We start from the raw sequence: 17,927 nt of genomic DNA on the forward strand, positions 1-17,927 counted from the left end.
CCTTCCACCTTCCTGACTCTTTGAAGCTATTGCTTTCCCTGTACTTCTTCTACATCCATATTTAGATTGAACAATATCTTTCCATAAGTCACTTATTTCATACTCCAACCTCCACTTCCACTTAGCTAATAAGACTAGATTAAACATTTTTAAGTCCTTAATCCGAACTTTCCAAAGGTCAAAATATTCTAGCTGAAAATGTTCTAGCTAATACCTCATGGAACCTCTTAAATTAGAAAATTCAATATTTTTTACTTGTCTTTATTTGTTTTCAAAATCTTCTATTTATAATTTGTTATTCCTTTCGAGATATAATTAATACTTACTACAATTAGGTCTAGATTGAGTCTTGAATTCCTAATTTTCTTCTAACTTTTAATTTGTTACAATACTAATTAGTATATTGATTTGGTTATTTTAAAAACAGTAACTCAAATATGGTATCTGATGATAGTCTAGATATTCATACTGTAATTTTAATAGTAACTAAGTTTGTTTTCTTCATAAAAAATATTATTGAGCGTCTTTCGATTATATGTGATTTTCTTTTTTAAAAAAACTTATATTTCTTTTAATGGACACGAGAAGGAGCAACCAAACAAACAAGTGAGAATAATTTCTACTAGCTCAAATACCAACCAAAAACATTAGATACTCTTCTGCGTATGACTGTAAAAACTATATATACACACAAATCTTCCATGTACTATTCACCATTTGAGTGTTTTTTCTATCACTTCAAAATGTTACATTATAATATCTATTACTTATCAACAAAACTTATGAACAGAAAATTAACATTTGCCACAATGCACGTATATCCATGAATCAAAGATTGTCACGTTCTTCAACTTCATCGGTGACACTATCAACCTCATTCTCTTCCAAGGACCTTCCCATGGTTTCCGTAGTGAAAAAGTATGTGATCAACATTCCCAATAAGCACACCCCTCCAAGTATGATAAGGGTGACTTGCATCCCAATTCCCTTACTGTACCCATTCTCCTTCTTCTTATGAGAAGCCCAAAGAAAGCCCACAGACCCAATCATTGCCCCGACCTTGCCAGCTGCCCCAGAAATGCCATGACAAGTTGACCTAAACCTTGCTGGGAAAAGCTCAGCCGGGACTATGAAAGTGGTAGTGTTGGGGCCAAAGTTAGCAAAGAAAAAAGCAAGGCCATACAAAACCATGAACCATTTGTTCTCTTCATGTTCCTCAGTAGTCCAATAAGAGTAATAGGGAACCCCAATGATGAAAAAGATGAGTGCCATGAAGAAAAAACCCATCATTTGGATTTTGACCCTGCCCCATCTGTCAATAAAGTACACAGAAAAGAAGTAACCAGGGATGGTGGAACACACTGCAATAACGGCTTGGATCCAAGCCACGTGGATAGCCTCTTGGTACACGTTCTGTTTGTCCTTTTCGTCCAGGTACCGTTTGTATATTTCACTTTGGAACAAAACTTGACTGTAGAACACAATGTCCACCAGGAACCATGTTGAAGAACATGCAAAAAGGTCACGTCCATGGCGACGGAAGAACTCCCTCGAAAAGAGAGGGTACGGATGTGGAACTGGTGGCAAAGGATATTCCTCAGCAATCATGCTCAGTCTTACGTCAAGAACTTTCTCCATGTCCTTTGCTGCTTGCATCACATTCTGCTCCACTAACGCTGTGTACCTGATCATTGCATTGCATATCACTTTCTTTACTTCACAAACATTCTATCCTTTTCACATTCATACTTCACCACATCTCTTTCAAACTATCGCATTCATACTTTATATCATTTCTCACTTTTATTCGCCTTCAACTAGGACATTTCTATTTTATGCCTCCCATTCTTTCATTGCTGCACGTAGGATACTTGGTTTTCTTGGTCTTTTTAATGTAATTAATTGATTTGGTAAAAATTCTTACATGTACCTGAATAAGAATAGGAAGCCACATGTTTCTTTCCACTCCATTTTTTTCTTCTTCACTAAAGCAATTCTACTGAATCATCCGTTTGAAAGAAGAAAATAAACAGAGGGAAAGAAGAAGATCAAAATAATTTTATTTGTCATATAGTCAATCATGTGCAATTTTTATGCAAATCGTGTTTACATGTGTGGGATTTATCTAAGTCTATTTCATTTATATTTATCTTCTTATAGTTGTGATATGTTGAAAATACAACACAATAAAAGACTAAATTGTTTCATATTATAACAATTAAAAGTAAAAAATAAAATAAAATTTATTAAGATGTAAATTCATGATATGTTGATAATATAATATTAAATTGTTTTAGATTATAACAGTTAAAAACAAAAAATATTTTTTTAATTAAAATATAACTTCATGTAAAAAATGGGAAAATTTTAAACATTTTAAACTTTGAAGTAATGAAATTATCAAATCAACATTTTTTCTGTTTTCTTTCTTGTCTTTTCATAGTCACTCGTTCAAATCAATGGTCATATCCCTTCTTCTTCGCAAATTAACTTCTCTTCCTCCCCATCCCCAATCAAACAAATTTCAAGTGAATACAAACCCAAGTTATTAAGGAATCTGTCAAATGTACAAGGTAACACAGAGCTACAAGATAAAAAGGTTTGAAAAAAGGAATTTGGTTGTTTTTCTGTTAAAACAATTTATGAATGCTTGTTTAATTATGTCATTGGTAATGATAAAGATGTATTTAAACATGTATAGTTGTATAAGGCGCTCTCAAAAGTACTTACTACAAGTAAATTTGTTAAGAAGAGTGGTCGTGGGTGTTTTATGCCATGACAGGAAAGAATCAAACCAACACTTGTTTCTAGAGTGTAAAATAGTGTACTAGGTTTGGAATAATTGCTTCAAGTGGTTAAGGTTTGGAATAATTGCTTCAAGTGGTTAAGCCTGTTGTGTGTTCAACATAATGATTTGAAATATTATTTTGAATTTTTACTTGATACATATGTATACCAAACAAAATATGGTTTGGAAAGATGTTTGGACTACTGTTGTGTGGAGTATTTGGGATCATAGAAATAGAGTTATCTCTTGATGCGGAAGAAAATTTTCAAATGGTAGAAGTTAAAACCCGGTTATGTTTGAAATATAGAATGAAATCTTTTAGCTATGTTTTCTCGGATTGACTACTAAATCCTAACCTATGTGAAGGTGAAGAGTGGGTAGAGAAGTGCAACTGGTATATGGGTTTTGGGTTTAGTTGTAAAGGTAATTAAGTGAAAGGTTTATAATTATTGTACTATTGATGACCGGGAACTCTTGGTTTTTATTTGTGCAGGTTGAGGATGAAGGTGAAGGTAAGATGTTAGAAGGAGGTTCGTAGGTAGCATGAAGAATATGTGGATTTGAGTGGGAGATGAAGCAATGGGACTTATGAGCGGAAGAGTTGGGTGCAAATGGAAGGCACGTGTGGGAGCCAACCAAAGGATGCGCATGCCGGTTGTAAAAGAAGGTTGTGGAGGAGAAGAAGAAGTGTTTTAAGAATAGCAGGCTCATGGCATGAAGCAAATTAGGATGGAGGACAAAACTGAATTCGTAATTTTGAAGCTGGAATGAATCCAATAATGGTTTGTGGCATAGTTGTTCTTTTAATAAGAATGTATTAACTTTCAATTTTTGATGCACAATTATGTAGTAAGCCTAGATTCCAACACATCCTGTAACTAAGTTGGTTATGTTTTTTTTATAGGAATTGGAACACTTTTAAAGTGTTAATTTTTATTATTATTTAATTGATAAAAATAACAAACCCAATTTACATATGCATATTTATAATTTCTTTTCTTTTCTCTCCCTTCATTGCACGCCACTTATCTTATTTCGTATTCACACACTTATTTTGAAAGAAAAATTCGACTAGAAGGCATGTCTTTGTCAATTTTTGTTTATATGCTTCTTCACCAAAATGAGCAATTGATTATTACAAAGACAGGACACATCATATATTTATCTCATATTTTTGGACGCAAGAAAAAGTTATTATTACTATTATTACAATTAAAAAGTGTGAATGTGGAAAGTCAAAATAGTCAACGGAGGCAGGTAAACTACCTGGCAGTTTCGGGCATCATCATGCGCCAGTAATAAGTCATGGCCGCCGGAACGGACCCCAGCATCAGTATCAACCTCCATGCAACATCAGCCTCCGACGACTTCGACGCCGCATGAAATATGGAGCACACGACTATCGTCACGGTGGAGCATGCCAATATGCCGAATCCTTGCATCGAAAACACCGCCGCTATGAACGACCCTCGTGTCCTTTTGTTCGCAAACTCCGACATTATCGTTGAAGACAGAGGGTAGTCCCCACCAATCCCCAGCCCCAACATAAACCTAAACATAATCCATTCTCATCATAAACTCAAATCCAACACTTTTTTTTATTACTATTATTTATCAATAAAAAAAAACATGCTAAAAAAATCTTCAACCAGATGCAATTACTATGTGTGGCCAAGATGGCCTAGTCTTTAACAAGTGGTATACTGAAATTCAATCTCAAGATAATTTACTAACTTGAAATAATTCATGAAAGTCAACTTTCATAAACTAAGGTATGAGATCAATTTAACCAGTTAATAATTTGAAACTAGTTATAATTAGTGTAGAAAGTAATAAACTTTTTACATCAATTAACACTTAAATCATTATTAAAAGTTGACTTTTATACCAGTTACATGTCTAAAGTAAGAAAATTTACCTTCTAATATCATATGAATTATATCAGTTTAAGGTAGAAAGACCACACAAATGTTAAGAGATAAGATTATGAATGTAAAAAGGTTTGTATGTATGGATTTTGAAACCTGAAGAAGCCAAGAGTGACGAAAACGCAGGTTTTTCTTATGCAAATGGAGAAGGCAGAGGCCAAGGAGCTGAAGACCATCAACAGCAAGGCGAATCCGTACACTCGCAGGCGCCCCTTGAGGTCGCCGAGCCTTCCGAAGACGAGCTGGCCGACGGCGGTGCCTAGAAGCGCGGTAGCAACCAGGGAGGAGATGACGAGCGGCGGGGCCTCAAACCGGTTTTGGTCCTTGCGGTCGTCGTAATATACCCTTCCCATAATCTTGATGATGAGAGTGATTGAAAAAAGGTCATACGCATCGGTGAAGAGCCCCATCCCTGCAATGATGATGGCTTTGAAGTGATAGTACTGCGTTCTGGCTGTGTCAAGCTCAGACAACACCCTCAACCTGGCCATTTTCTTCAATTCCCTTCAAGACCGTACAATTATGGCATATGGGACTTTTCAACCATGGTCTCTTGGGTTACCACTTTGGTTGCTCTCAACATAAATGTGTAAGGATTTATGGGGAGATTATGAAGGGCCACAATTTTGTGCTTTAGCGTATTTGGGCTTCTTGTGTGCTACGTAGGACTTAATACAATTGGTTGTATCGAGGAAATTATTGTAGGGCAGATGAAGTTGTTTATGAGAAATGAGAAGGAGTATGAAGTAGGAAGCTGGGTGGAAAGGGAATTAGAAAAGTTCTGTGGAGAAGCAATTGGGTTATAAGTCAAACCTATGACTGCATCATTCTACTAAAGATGCGAATCAAATTCATGGCTGAATCATGCGAAATTCCTATGTATTTGCCATAAGCCGGCGTCATCCTGTACCCATTTTTTTAATGACAGGGCTTTAAACTGCGAAGCTCTACTGTAACTAACTCAACATATTGAACCCAAGATTCCGACTAAGTTAGAAATATATTACTTTTTTATCTTATAAAAATAATACTTCAGCTGTACAATTATGTAACTTAACTAGTTTAATCTTTTGTTATATAGTTTGTGTGTATAAGTCATTGTCTTATAAGTCATTCCCTTCCCATTCTCCTTTCACTTCTAGGGTCTTTCATGACTTTCATTCAACTCTCCAAATGGGTACATGTTAAACACATATATAAACGTGTCATAGAGAAATTCAATTGGAAAGGTGTCAAGCAGGTTGAGAAATTTATTGCAGCATGTGCTTAGTTTGTTAACATGGGGCTTCTTCAACCATTTCCCACATACCTTCTCTACCATATGGACTGAAACTTTCATGGATTTCATCATAGTTCTCCCTTCACCACAATCGCCTCACCATAAGCCACTCGTTTTTTCTGCATAAAAGTACCACTTACAGCTAAAATTGTACACATTGGCATAACGACTCACCGATGCATTCCAAGCTCAGCCTCAATTGAAGACATTGATTCAGACTTTACTAATAGGATTCAGCTTCAGATTCGATTCAGAACAATTGCAAAACGACATAGCACGGGCACAAACTCCTATGCACAACTATGTTGATGACAAAAGATGGAGAAATCCTACTTGGTGGAACAATGGAGTTGAGTGAAATTCGGAAAATTTATGTCTCTGGTATAATTTAAGTGAAATATTAGGAAAATGATACAAAAAAATTGTTACGTATATAGGTTAACAGGATACAATTTTATTTAACTAAATGATAAACTTCTTCTCTGGCCAAAGTCTTTTTCTTTTTGGCAGTGAGTGTTTGTTGCATGGCCCACTATTTTTGGTCCAATACCTTTTCTTTTTTTTTCTTATGTAAAAACACCTTTAACACATGTTTTGAATACACATCAGCAGATTCCCTTTTTCTTTTCCCTTTCATCTTTTCTTCATCTTCTCCATTTCTCATCACAGAGCTTCTCTTAGGGTTTTATTTTTGCTCTTTTCTTTAGTTTCTTCTCACGCACACTCTTGCCGTTTTTCACTTCACTACAAATGTTGTGCAATCTTAGGGATTGCGGTTTATTGTGTTATGGTATCAAAGCTCTTCTTTTGAAGAGCTCTATTGCGTGCTCTGGTTTTTGACTTCTTTCCTTGTTCTTCTTTTTAATTCACGTGTTCTTACTTTGTTTTTCTTGTTTTTCATTAGGGTTATGGCAGAAAAAGAAGCGGGGAGACCAACTCCTTCAGATTCATTAACGAATAGCTATCTCTACCTTCATCCCAGCGAAAATCTAGTGGCTTCGCTTGTCTCACTAGTGATGGATTCAACAAATTATCATTCCTGGAGTAGGTTTGTCATTGTCCTGTGTCCCGACTAGGCATCAGTTCCAGAGACTGACCTCAGACATCGCACACCGGTGCCTGATAGTGGAAGGGGGCCACGTAAGGGGTGTCCCAGACGCACCTATCAGGAGACTGGTTAGTTTTCGGACATCGGTACCATAGACCCCGATGTTGGAGATCGACATCAAACCTCGTCAACAGGGGGAGAGATCAGACTTCGACAGTTTATACGTGATAGGGGGCCATGTAAGGTGGGCCCTAATATTATACTAAGTTATCAGTTAAAACATCATATAAGGGAAAGACATAAGTCACAAGGGATCCATGCACGTGGTGTGTATAGCGCATACAGGCACGACACTTGAGAATACTCCTTGGAGGCACTAAGGACCATTAGGGTTAGGGTTTCCAAGGAAAGCTGCATGCATGGCATGTGAATACTTAGGGCACCCGCAAAAATAGATGATGTTAGAGATTAGGTAAATAGCGGCGCAAGGACGTTCCCCAAGGAACCCTAAACAAGGGTAACAACACAAAGGTAAACCCTAGTTTTAACCTATATAAAGGGTGTCAAAAACCCTAACAAGGTACAAAGTTTCTAAGACTGAAACTACTTTATACACTTGGTGTTTCTTTGCCCTTATACTGACTTGAGCGTCAGAGTGCAAACGGCCGTCAAGGCGCCCTTTGTCTTTGCAGGTGAGAGATTCTTTGATCAAGGAAGAACGATTCTCAGGCGGAGATAGGAGGACCAAAGGTTGCCGTTCGAGTCAATTGGGGAAGCAAGTCAACTGACAGGAACATTTGGCGTCCACCGTGGGGCCCGTTAAAACAAGGTCTCACTCACAATCGTGTTGAGAGCTTTTACCAACGATATGAGGAGTATGAGGCAAGGATCTGCTCTAGCCACAGGTTTTGTGCCCCCTAGAGGGGACAATTTTACCACGCAACAAATCTTGGAGACTATGCGTGCCCTCCAAGCGGAGGTGGCAGCATCTAGGGTTGAAATTGTTGCATCACGTGCGGAGAACAAGGAACTGCACATAACCAATGAGGAACTGTGCAGATATTTGCAACAAGTGGGGGAGCGTGCGGTGGATGAACGTGCCCCACCTGTACCACTTAGGGCACGTCCCATGCCGTTCTCTCAAGCGATCATGGATACAACGTTGCCAACCACATCTCTGGGTCCGAAGGTCACCTTCACAGGTGTAGAGGACCCAGAGGCCCATCTCACAGCGTTCCACAATCAGATGATGCTCATAGGAGGGTCTAACGTTGTGTACTGCAAGCTGCTTATTAGCACGTTGGCAGACGCGACGTTGGAGTGGTTCGTCAGCCTCCTTGATGGACACATCACTACCTTCGACCAGTTCGCGACACTGTTTAGGGAACAATACCTTGTTAACAAGGCCCCCACTCAACTCTCTTATGATGTCTTTGACATTAAACAGTACCAGGTGGAGTCCTTGAAGGAGTCCAGGTGCTAAGGTTGAAACCCATAGATGAGGCCATGGCAGTGCACGCCTTCGTCAAAGGAATGCTGCCAGGAGCTTTCAGTGAATCACTGCTAAGGTTATATCCGAAGACCTTCACCGAGATCAGGCGTCGGGCTTTGGCCCACATTGTTGCGAACAAGCGAATCACAGAGAAATGCGGTCTCGTCGGTCTTGTCCGACCTTGAGCAGTAGGTCGACCCCAGCCCATGAGGGTGCACGAGGCAACGACAGAGAAGAAGGGCATGGGGAAACCCTATGAACAGTCTCAAGCGGGAACACGCACACGAAGGGACCCTTTCCCGAAACATAATTTTCGTATAGAGCTCAAGGAGCTGATCGCTATTCCAAACATAGCGGCAAGGTTGAAGGTACCCGCGAAGACGGACAAGAAGATGGCACCCAACAAGAACCCTTGGTGCGAGTTTCACCAAGCACATGACCACTATATACGCAATTGCTTGGCCCTGGCACACCAACTGGATGAGCTAGTGAAGAGCGGCTTCTTGAAGGATTACCTTCTGGAGCAACAGAACGATCAAGCATTAGTGACCGCAGGGGCAGATCAGGGGCACGAGGTGCCCATTCATGGTGAGGTCAACACCATCTCCGAAGGATTCTCAGGAGGAGGATGCGCTGCCTCCCAACGGAAGAAGTACGCGCGAGAGGTATCAGACTCCAGATGTCGACCTCGTCTTCACCAAGGCCGACCGCCAAAATGTCACAATGACCCGATAGTAATTTCATTAGTCACAGCAGGGAGGAGGGTGCATTGCGTCCTCGTAGACCAAGGAAGTTTGGCCGACGTGATGTTTTGGTCGACCTTCAACAAGTTGCAGTTGTCCCCAGACCAGTTGAGGCCCTATACTGGATATTTGTATGGTTTCGCTGGAGACCAGGTAGAGGACGACTTTCACGCATGGCAAAACTTCACGCACTGCCAACATCAGGTATCTTGTCGTTAACGCCCCATCAACCTACAATATACTGTTAGGTAGACCTGCTTTGAACATGATTGGAGCGATTGCCTCTACGAGGCATATGAAGATGAAGTTGCCTTCCCTTGAGGGTACGATGATCACCATCAAGTCAGGCCAGAAGTAGGCTAAAAAGTGTTATGAAAATAGCCTCAAGACAAAGAAACGGGTGTTCGTTGTTACTACTCAGCCTCTAAGGGAAGAAGGGGTCACCCGTGTAGAGATCGCTCGGGAGAGACGATCCGAACCAACCGAAGACGTGCTAGAGTGAGAGATCAGTGGGATGATGTTCAAGCTTGGCAAATCCTTAGGCCAAGAGAAACAGGATCAGATTGTCGAAGTCATAGCACGACACCGTGGTGCTTTCGCGTGGTCTGCCTCTGACATGCCTGACATAGATCCTGACTTCCTGTGTCATCGCCTCACCATGGATCCCCAGGTCCGACCTGTGCGCCAGAGAAGACGAAAGTTCAACAAGGAAAGGCGTTAGGTCGTCCGCGAAGAGACAGAGAAGCTACTGAAGGCTGACCACATTAGGGAGATTCAGTACCCTGGATGGCTAGCCAATGTGGTAGTAGTGAAGAAGGCCAGCGGGAAGTGGAGGATGTGCGTTGACTTCACAAACCTCAATAAGGCCTGTCCGAAGGACTCCTACCCGCTGCCCAATATTGACGCTTTGGTGGACAGTGCGTCCCGATGCAAATTACTCAACTTCTTGGATGCCTTTTCTGGTTACAATCAGATCATGATGCACCCCAGGGACGAGTGCAAGACGGCGTTCATGACAAAGTTGTCTTGTTATTGTTATAAGGTGATGCCCTTTGGGCTGAAGAACGCATGTGCTACCTACCAGAGGCTAATGGACAAAGTATTAACGCCCCTGCTAGGGTGAAATGTCCAAGCATATGTAGATGACATGGTGGTCACCTCCCAGCAGAGGGAGCAACACGTAGCAGACCTGAAAGAGCTATTCACCACGATAGCGAAGTACAAGCTGAAGTTAAACCCAGAGAAGTGTGTGTTCGGGGTAGAGGCAGACAAGTTCTTAGGATTCCTACTCACCGAGCGTGGAATAGAGGCGAACCCTGAGAAGTGCGCCACAATAATAGCCATGAGGAGACTGATCTCAGTTAAGGAGGTGCAGCAGTTGACAAGGCGCATGGCCACTCTGTCCAAATTCGTATCTGCAGGAGGAGATAAGGGGCATCCTTATTTCCAGTGCCTGAAGAGAAACAGTAGGTTTGTTTGGACCAGAGAATGCAAAGAGGTGTTTGTGAAGCTGAAGGAGTACTTGGCCAGTCCACCAGTGTTGTGCAAGCCAGAACTAGGTACTCCACTCCGCCTATACTTTGCATTTACAAAGAAGCAATCAGTTCGGTTCTGTTGTAAGAGTAGGACCAGGTGTAGAAACCGATCTACTTCATCAGCAAAGTGTTGCAAGGGCCAGAGGTGAGATACCAGGCCTTAGAGAAAGCGGTTGGCAGTAGTGTTCTCAGCGCGAAGACTTCGCCATTACTTCCAGAGCTTCACCGTGGTAGTGATGACAAACCTTCCAATTCACAAGGTCTTACAGAAGCCAGTGTGGTAGGCAGGATGGTGCGATGGGTAGTAGAGCTATCTGAGTTTGATGTGCAGTATGAGCCTAGAGGCCCCATTAAAGGCCAGGTTTACGCTGACTTCGTAGTAGAGCTCTCCTCGGCAGCCACACACCAAGAAGGAGCAGGTTTCAAATGGGTGCTCTCTGTAGATGGTTCCTCAAATCAACAGGGTAGTGAGGTTGGTGTCATCTTGGAAGGACCAAATGGGTTGCTAATTGAGCAAGCCCTACGATTCGCTTTCAAGGCGAGTAACAACCAAGCAGAATACGAGGCCTTGATTGCTGGGATGCTGTTAGCAAAGGAGATGGGTGCGAAAGGTCTGTTGGCGAAGAGTGACTCCTTGTTGGTCATAGGTCAAGTCACGGGGGAGTACCAAGCTAAAGACCCTCAAATGGCCGCATACCTAGAGTACGTCCAGGCTCTGAAGGAGATGTTTGAGGTGTTTGAGTTAGTCCACGTACCCAGAGAACAAAATGCCCGAGCAAACTTGCTTGCAAAGCTCGCCAATTCGGACAAGGGGGGCAGGCAGAGGACAATAATTCAGGAGACCTTGAGGACACATCGAACTACCGCAGACAATATGGCAAAAGTCCAGCAGATCATCACATCGGAAGGAGTAAAGAGGAGTCATCGGTTGTTAACGTAGGAGACGTTGAAAACGCCCAAGATAAGCGTGTATCCGGTTGCTGGGGAGATGTCGTCCCAGGTTCACCAAGTCGAAACAAGAGAAACTTGGATGACACCTTACCAAGACTATTTGGCCGATGGAATACTCCTGCTAGAGCCCTCAGAGGGCAGAAAAATCAAGAAAAATTCGAGCAAGTACACCTTGATCGATGGAAAGTTATTCAGGCATGGATTCACCCACCCTATCCTTTTTATGTGTAAGTGGTGAGCAACGCATGCGCATTATGGCAGAACTGCATGAGGGGATATGCGGTAGCCACGTCGGCGGCCGATCCCTCTCGTCGAAGGCCATTCGTGCAGGATATTATTAGCCAACCATGAGGGAAGATTGCACGAGGTATGCACAGCGGTGCAAACAGTGCCAGCAACATGCCGACTGGCACAAGGCGCCCCTAGAAGAGCTCAGATCGATCTACAGCCCACGACCATTTCATACTTAGGGGATTGACATTCTGGGGCCCTTCCCTTTAGCAGTGTGGCAGATGAAGTACCTCGTGGTTGCCATTGAATATTTCACGAAGTGGATAGAGACTGAGCCACTAGCGCAAATTACAGCCCACAAAATCCAGCACTTTGTGTGGAAAAACATAGTATGCCGCTTTGGAATCCCAAAGAGGTTAGTGTCCGATAATGGTATCCAGTTTGCGAGCCAACAGTTGGGCAAACTATGTACAGAGCCGGGAGTAAAGCAGGTGTTCGTATCTGTCGAACACCCCTAGACGAACGGGCAGGTCGAGTTTGCCAACCGAGTTCTGCTCTGAGGTCTGAAGAGAAGACTAGACAGAGCCAAAGGGACCTGGGCAGAAGAAGTTCCTAGAATTGTGTGGGCTTACCACACTACTCCCCAGTCCACAACCAGAGAAAGACCCTTTAGCTTGGTGTACGGTTCGGACGCGATGATTCCAGTAGAAATTCAGGAGAACTCACCACGTTTCCAGAACTTCGTCATCGAAGAGTCTAATGAAGAGAGGAAGGTGAACCTGAACCTACTGGATGAAGTAAGGGAGGAAGCAAGGATTAAGGCTGAGGCCTTGAAGAGGATGGTGGAGTACAAGTACAACTCCAAGCTGAGACCTCGGCAGTTCCAGGTCGCCGACCTGGTGATGCGAAAGGCCCACCCGTACCAGCTAGAGAACAAATTGTCCCCCAAGTGGACTGGTCCTTTCAGAGTGACAGAGGCCCTTGGGAATGGAGCATAGAAGCTCGAAACATTAGAAGGTGGTGTGATCCCTCGTACTTGGAACGCGACCAATCTTAAGTTTTATTTTAGTTAAAGATGTTTTGCATTGTACACGGTTTAAGGGGACACTCTTTTTCCCTCGTATGGTTTTTTAACAAGGTCACCCAAATAAAATTTCAGTTATTTAATTAAGAAATATGTGTGCAGTGCAGTTAATGAACCTCTCCCTTGAAGTGATACACCAAGATTAGAGGTAGTATGGTTCCCCCAGTAAGCCCCCTCTTGTGTGAGTTCACCAAGGCGATGAATAGTATGGTTCGCTAGTTAATGAACCTCTCTCTTGAACTGATACACCAAGGCTGAGAATAGTAAGGTTCAACCGATAAAGACCTGTCCCTTGACTTTTTACAGCAAGGTTGTGTTCAGTTAAGAACCGTTCACTTGGGTTAGAAACACCACGATTGGGAATATTATGGTTCCTCAGTGCGCCTCCCTCTTGCGTGGGAATACCAAGGTGGAACAGTACGATTCAACAGTTAAAAACCTCCCTTGTCCCATAGGCGAGGACGAGGTCGGTTAAAAGCCGTTCACTCGGGTTAGAAACACCAAGACAGGATTAGTATGGTTCCACAGTGAGCCTCCCTCTTGTGTGAGAACTCCAGGGTCGAACAATATGGCTCACTAGTTAAACTCACCCTTACCCTCATGATGCAGGGTCGGGATCGGAAGGGTACACTTCTCCCTTGCTTGTAAGCCAAGGTCGAGAGGGGTGTGGTTCACCAGTGTCACCAGCGAGGCATTCCCGTCGATCTGAAGGGGGTAGGGACGAGGTCAGCAGGAAGCCTTACCTTGCAAGAAGAAGATCAAAAACGGCAAGAGGAGTTTCCCTTATCCTTGAACAACAAAGGCTGAGCCTGTTAAAGGATCTATGCACGCATCATCAGTACCTTGAAGACAATAAAGGGCAAGAAATAAAGTGTATGAAGTTAAAGCGTGCTACCTAAGAGGCGAACTTGTGTCGAAAGCGCTGTTAGTTGAAGTCAATGCAAGTAAAGGCAACAAAATGATCAAGACAAAGGAAGTTAAAGAAAAAACAAATGCTAAGAAATATTTATATAAATATTTACAAAAGTATGAGTCCTCAAGAAGACAGAGTTACAATGTGGCTACTCTCTAAGCACGAGTTGCCCACCAACGACACATTTGGACGCATCGAAAGGGGAAAGATCCACCTCAGGATGCATGCAAGCAAACTGAGCTATGGCATCTTGGAACCCCTCGCTATAAGCGTCGACAACATCGTTGTTGAGGTCCTCTTCCGTCTTCTTAAAGAGCTCGATCTTTTTAGCCAACTCCCATTCCACCTGCCCTAGCTGGACTTCCCGCTGGGTGGCCCCCTCCTCCAACCTTGCCATTTTGGACTGCATTCCCTCGACCTTCTCCTCCTGGTCGACCACCTTATTGCGAAGAGGCAAGATTTTCGCTTCCAATTGGACGACCTCTTAGAACTTCTAAAAAAGAAGCTTCTTCGTACGCTTAACTAGCAGATCGACCAATTTCTTCTTTTTGTCCTCATTGATGGCCATGTTTGCACAAAGACAACAAGTAACAACGAAGGGTCAGGACATGCAATTGACCACAATAAATCAAGTTAAGGTATAGGCAAAGCAGAAATAAGAGCAGTACCAATATAGCCCTCAAGAGCTTTGGCGCAGAATTCAAGCTTAATCAATTGGCGGTGTCAAACACCACTCTCAAGCCTAAGAGTAGTTGATATATCTCACAATTTGTCAAACACCACTCCTTGGCTTTTTTAGTCCAGGCTTCTCCACCCAATAGAGGGGGAACCCATCCAGGAGGGTGGGGTCGTGGATGCTATAGCAGATCTTCAAGAACTTCTTCTTGAAGCCCTTGTATGACTGCTTGGAAAGGGTCAAGAGGGGCCTCCCCCGCCGACCCGTTGAAGCTCAGCCATAGCTTCTCTCCCGGGTTCTTGGCCTCAAAGAAGTAAAGGAAGGAATCTACGAAGGGAGGATGCCCCAGGTAGTTGTAGAGGATCGCGAAGGCTCGCACGAACGCCTAACTATTGGGATGCAGTTGGGTCGGGGCCACGTTGACCTCGGTGAGTAGGGCGCGCTCAAACCTCGTGAAAGGAAGGTGGAGTTTGAGCCGCTTGAAGGCTGTGGTGTACATGAAGAAGAAGGGCTCGTTAGGGTGTGCCCGATCATCAGCACACATAGGGACCCCCCTCTTGCAAGGAAGGACCTTCAAGAACACGTCAAGCTCTTTCCCGAAGATGTGGAATTTATTTTGAGATTCACTCTGTTTGTACATGTCTATGTCTTCGTGGGTGTTCAGTTGAGAGGTCTCAACCAGGAGGGCTTCAGCGACCTAGTGGTAATTGGCTTTTAGTTAACAAGGGGTGGAGGGTTCAGTGTTGTTTTCATTATGGCCATCTCGTGAAAAGCTAAAAAGAGAGAAGAGAAAGGAAGAAAATGAGGGTTCAGAAGAAGACGAAGACGCGACCCAGAAAACCCAGAGAAACAGAGTTGCGAAGCGTAAAACAGGGGAAATGTAAAGTGCAGAAAACCTAAAATGCAGAAAACGTAAACAATCCCAGAACAGTTATAGCATGTTATGGGCAGCGGAATCATAAAGCAAGAGCAATCGATGAGTAAAAATCATACCTTTGAATAAGTTGAGATTGAAGGTTTGAGTTTTTGGAAAGAGAAGAGAGAGAGTTTCAAAGAAATGCTTGAGGAAGGATTTGCTTAAGTGAAAGTAATGAAAAAATGAAGAGAGTGTAAGGATTTAAACGTTTGAATAGTTTACGAAGAAGCGCAAGCGATGGTTGTTGATCTTGCCACGTGTACGCTGATTTAAAAAGTATGGTGAGACGTCACTACGGTGTACTGTTCATGTTCCGTTACTCAGTGCCACGTAGGTTGCCCAGGGCGATCACTTAATATCTTCGCTGAAACAAGTTACAGCTCGACACTAGGGCCACGTAGGTTGTGTCCCGACCAGTCCTCGGTCATCAGTTCCAGAGACTAACCTTAGACATCACACACCGGTGCCTGATAGTGGAAGGGAGCCACATAAGGGGTGCCCCAGACGCACTTATTAGGAGACTGGTCAGTCTTCGGACATCGGTACCATAGACCTCGATGTTGAAGATCGACATCAGACCTCGTCAACAGGGGGAGAGATCAGACATCAACAGTTTATACGTGATAGGGGGCCATGTAAGGTGGGCCCTAGTATTATACTAAGTTATTTGTTAAAACATCATATAAGGGAATGGTTTAAGTCACGACGAATCCATGCACATGGTGTGTATAGCGCGTACAGGCACGACACGTGAGAATACCCCTTGGAGGCGCTAAGGACCATTAGGGTTAGGGTTTCCAAGGGAAGTTGCATGCATGGCACGTGAATACTTAGGGCACCCGCAGAAACAGATGACACCAGAGATTAGGTGCACAAGTTGGTACCCAGGCGGCCACTGTTAGTCGTTGCACTACAGTTAAGGGAAGTTCTATGTGCCAAATACACCAAGATGATGTAAATAGCGGCGCAAGGATGTTCTCAAAGGAACCCTAGACAAAGGGTGCCAAGAACCCTAGAAAGGTACAAAGTTTCTAAGAATGAAACTACTTTATACACTTGGTGTTTCTTTGCCCTTATACTGACTTGAGCGTCGGAGTGCAAACGGCCGTCAAGGCGCCCTTTGTCTTTGCAGGTGAGAGATTCTTTGATCAAGGAAGAACGATTCTCAGGCAGAGATAGGAGGACCAAAGGTTGTCGTTTGAGTCCACCGGCGAAGCAAGTCAACCGGCAGGAACAGTCATCACTACCTTAATCACAAAAAACAAAGTGGAGTTCATCATGGGTACACATCCTTGCCCACCGAAGGACGATCCTACTTTCTCAGCTTGGATAAAGGGAAACAACATTGTAGTGTCATGGTTAGTCCATTCTATTTCCCTTCCTATTAGACAAAGTATAATTTGGATGGATAAAGTTGTGGTTGTTTGGAACAATTTGAAACGAGATTTTCTCAAGGGGACCTTTCTAGAATATTTGATTTACAAATGGAAGCTTTTTCTTTAAATCAGGGTAAATTGTCTGTCACAGATTATTTTACAAAACTTAGGATTATCTGGGATGAATTGGATAATTTTAGACCAAATACCATCTGTGATTGTTCTTGCTCTGCATCTTCGATCATTAGTAAAAGAAGGACCGAGGATCAGGCTATGAGTTTTTGCGTGGGTTAAATGACCAATTTCATAATATTCATTCACATGTCCTCCTTATGGAACCTATACCACCCATACCCAATATTTTCTCTCTTGTTCAACAAGAACGTCAAATGGCTAGTAATGTTTTGGTTACCAATATTAACAATGCCAACACTAATCGTAATATCTTTACAAGTTGTTCTTTTTGTAGAAAAATTGGTCACTCAAAGAATGTTTGTTTTCCTAATCAAGATAACAAGAATTTCAGAACCAACAGTCACAGAAAAGTATGCACTATTGCGGTAAAACTGGTCATACCACTGACACATGCTACACAAACATGGTTTTCCTCCTGGTTTCAATTTCACTCATACTAAAACTAACCAAGTTCATAATGTTGTTTTATCTGATGAAGTTTTTTTATGAGCATTGCAATCAAGAACAGAAACAAGGAGACATTCGCATGATAGCACAACAATACCAAGTTTTCTCTACCCTGTTCAAACAACACACTAGCAGAAACACTACCATTCCACAACAAGAATAAGTGAACCAGGTGATTCTTTCACTGTTTATTATGCTCCCAATGGTGCAGCACAGTCTCCACCAGGTAATTTTTTTTTCTTCAACATCCTTAAATCTACCAGATGCCTCTGGATCTTAAACTCTGGGGCAACTGACCATGTATGCACATCTCTGTCTGATTTCA

At 42.7% G+C, this 17,927-nt stretch overlaps 2 protein-coding genes across 2 annotated transcripts; one reads left to right on the forward strand and one right to left on the reverse strand.

Annotated features, from left to right (window-relative positions):
- Nucleotides 1-607: 607 nt before the first annotated feature.
- Nucleotides 608-5,684, reverse strand: LOC137810858 (probable inorganic phosphate transporter 1-8). The gene is made up of 3 exons (XM_068612324.1): nucleotides 4,813-5,684; nucleotides 4,055-4,339; nucleotides 608-1,684 (listed from the first exon to the last, which is right to left on the reverse strand). The coding sequence occupies exons 1-3, from the start codon at nucleotides 5,205-5,207 to the stop codon at nucleotides 829-831; spliced, it is 1,536 nt and encodes a 511-aa protein (XP_068468425.1). The 5' UTR covers nucleotides 5,208-5,684; the 3' UTR covers nucleotides 608-828.
- A 4,741-nt stretch (nucleotides 5,685-10,425) lies between these two features.
- LOC137809165 (uncharacterized) lies at nucleotides 10,426-11,753 on the forward strand. Its single transcript, XM_068610302.1, has 2 exons — nucleotides 10,426-10,837; nucleotides 10,951-11,753. The coding sequence occupies exons 1-2, from the start codon at nucleotides 10,426-10,428 to the stop codon at nucleotides 11,751-11,753; spliced, it is 1,215 nt and encodes a 404-aa protein (XP_068466403.1).
- Nucleotides 11,754-17,927: the final 6,174 nt, after the last annotated feature.

The sequence above is a fragment of the Phaseolus vulgaris genome, chromosome 2 (assembly GCF_000499845.2).
Source record: "Phaseolus vulgaris cultivar G19833 chromosome 2, P. vulgaris v2.0, whole genome shotgun sequence".
In the NCBI taxonomy this organism is placed as follows: domain Eukaryota; kingdom Viridiplantae; phylum Streptophyta; class Magnoliopsida; order Fabales; family Fabaceae; genus Phaseolus; species Phaseolus vulgaris.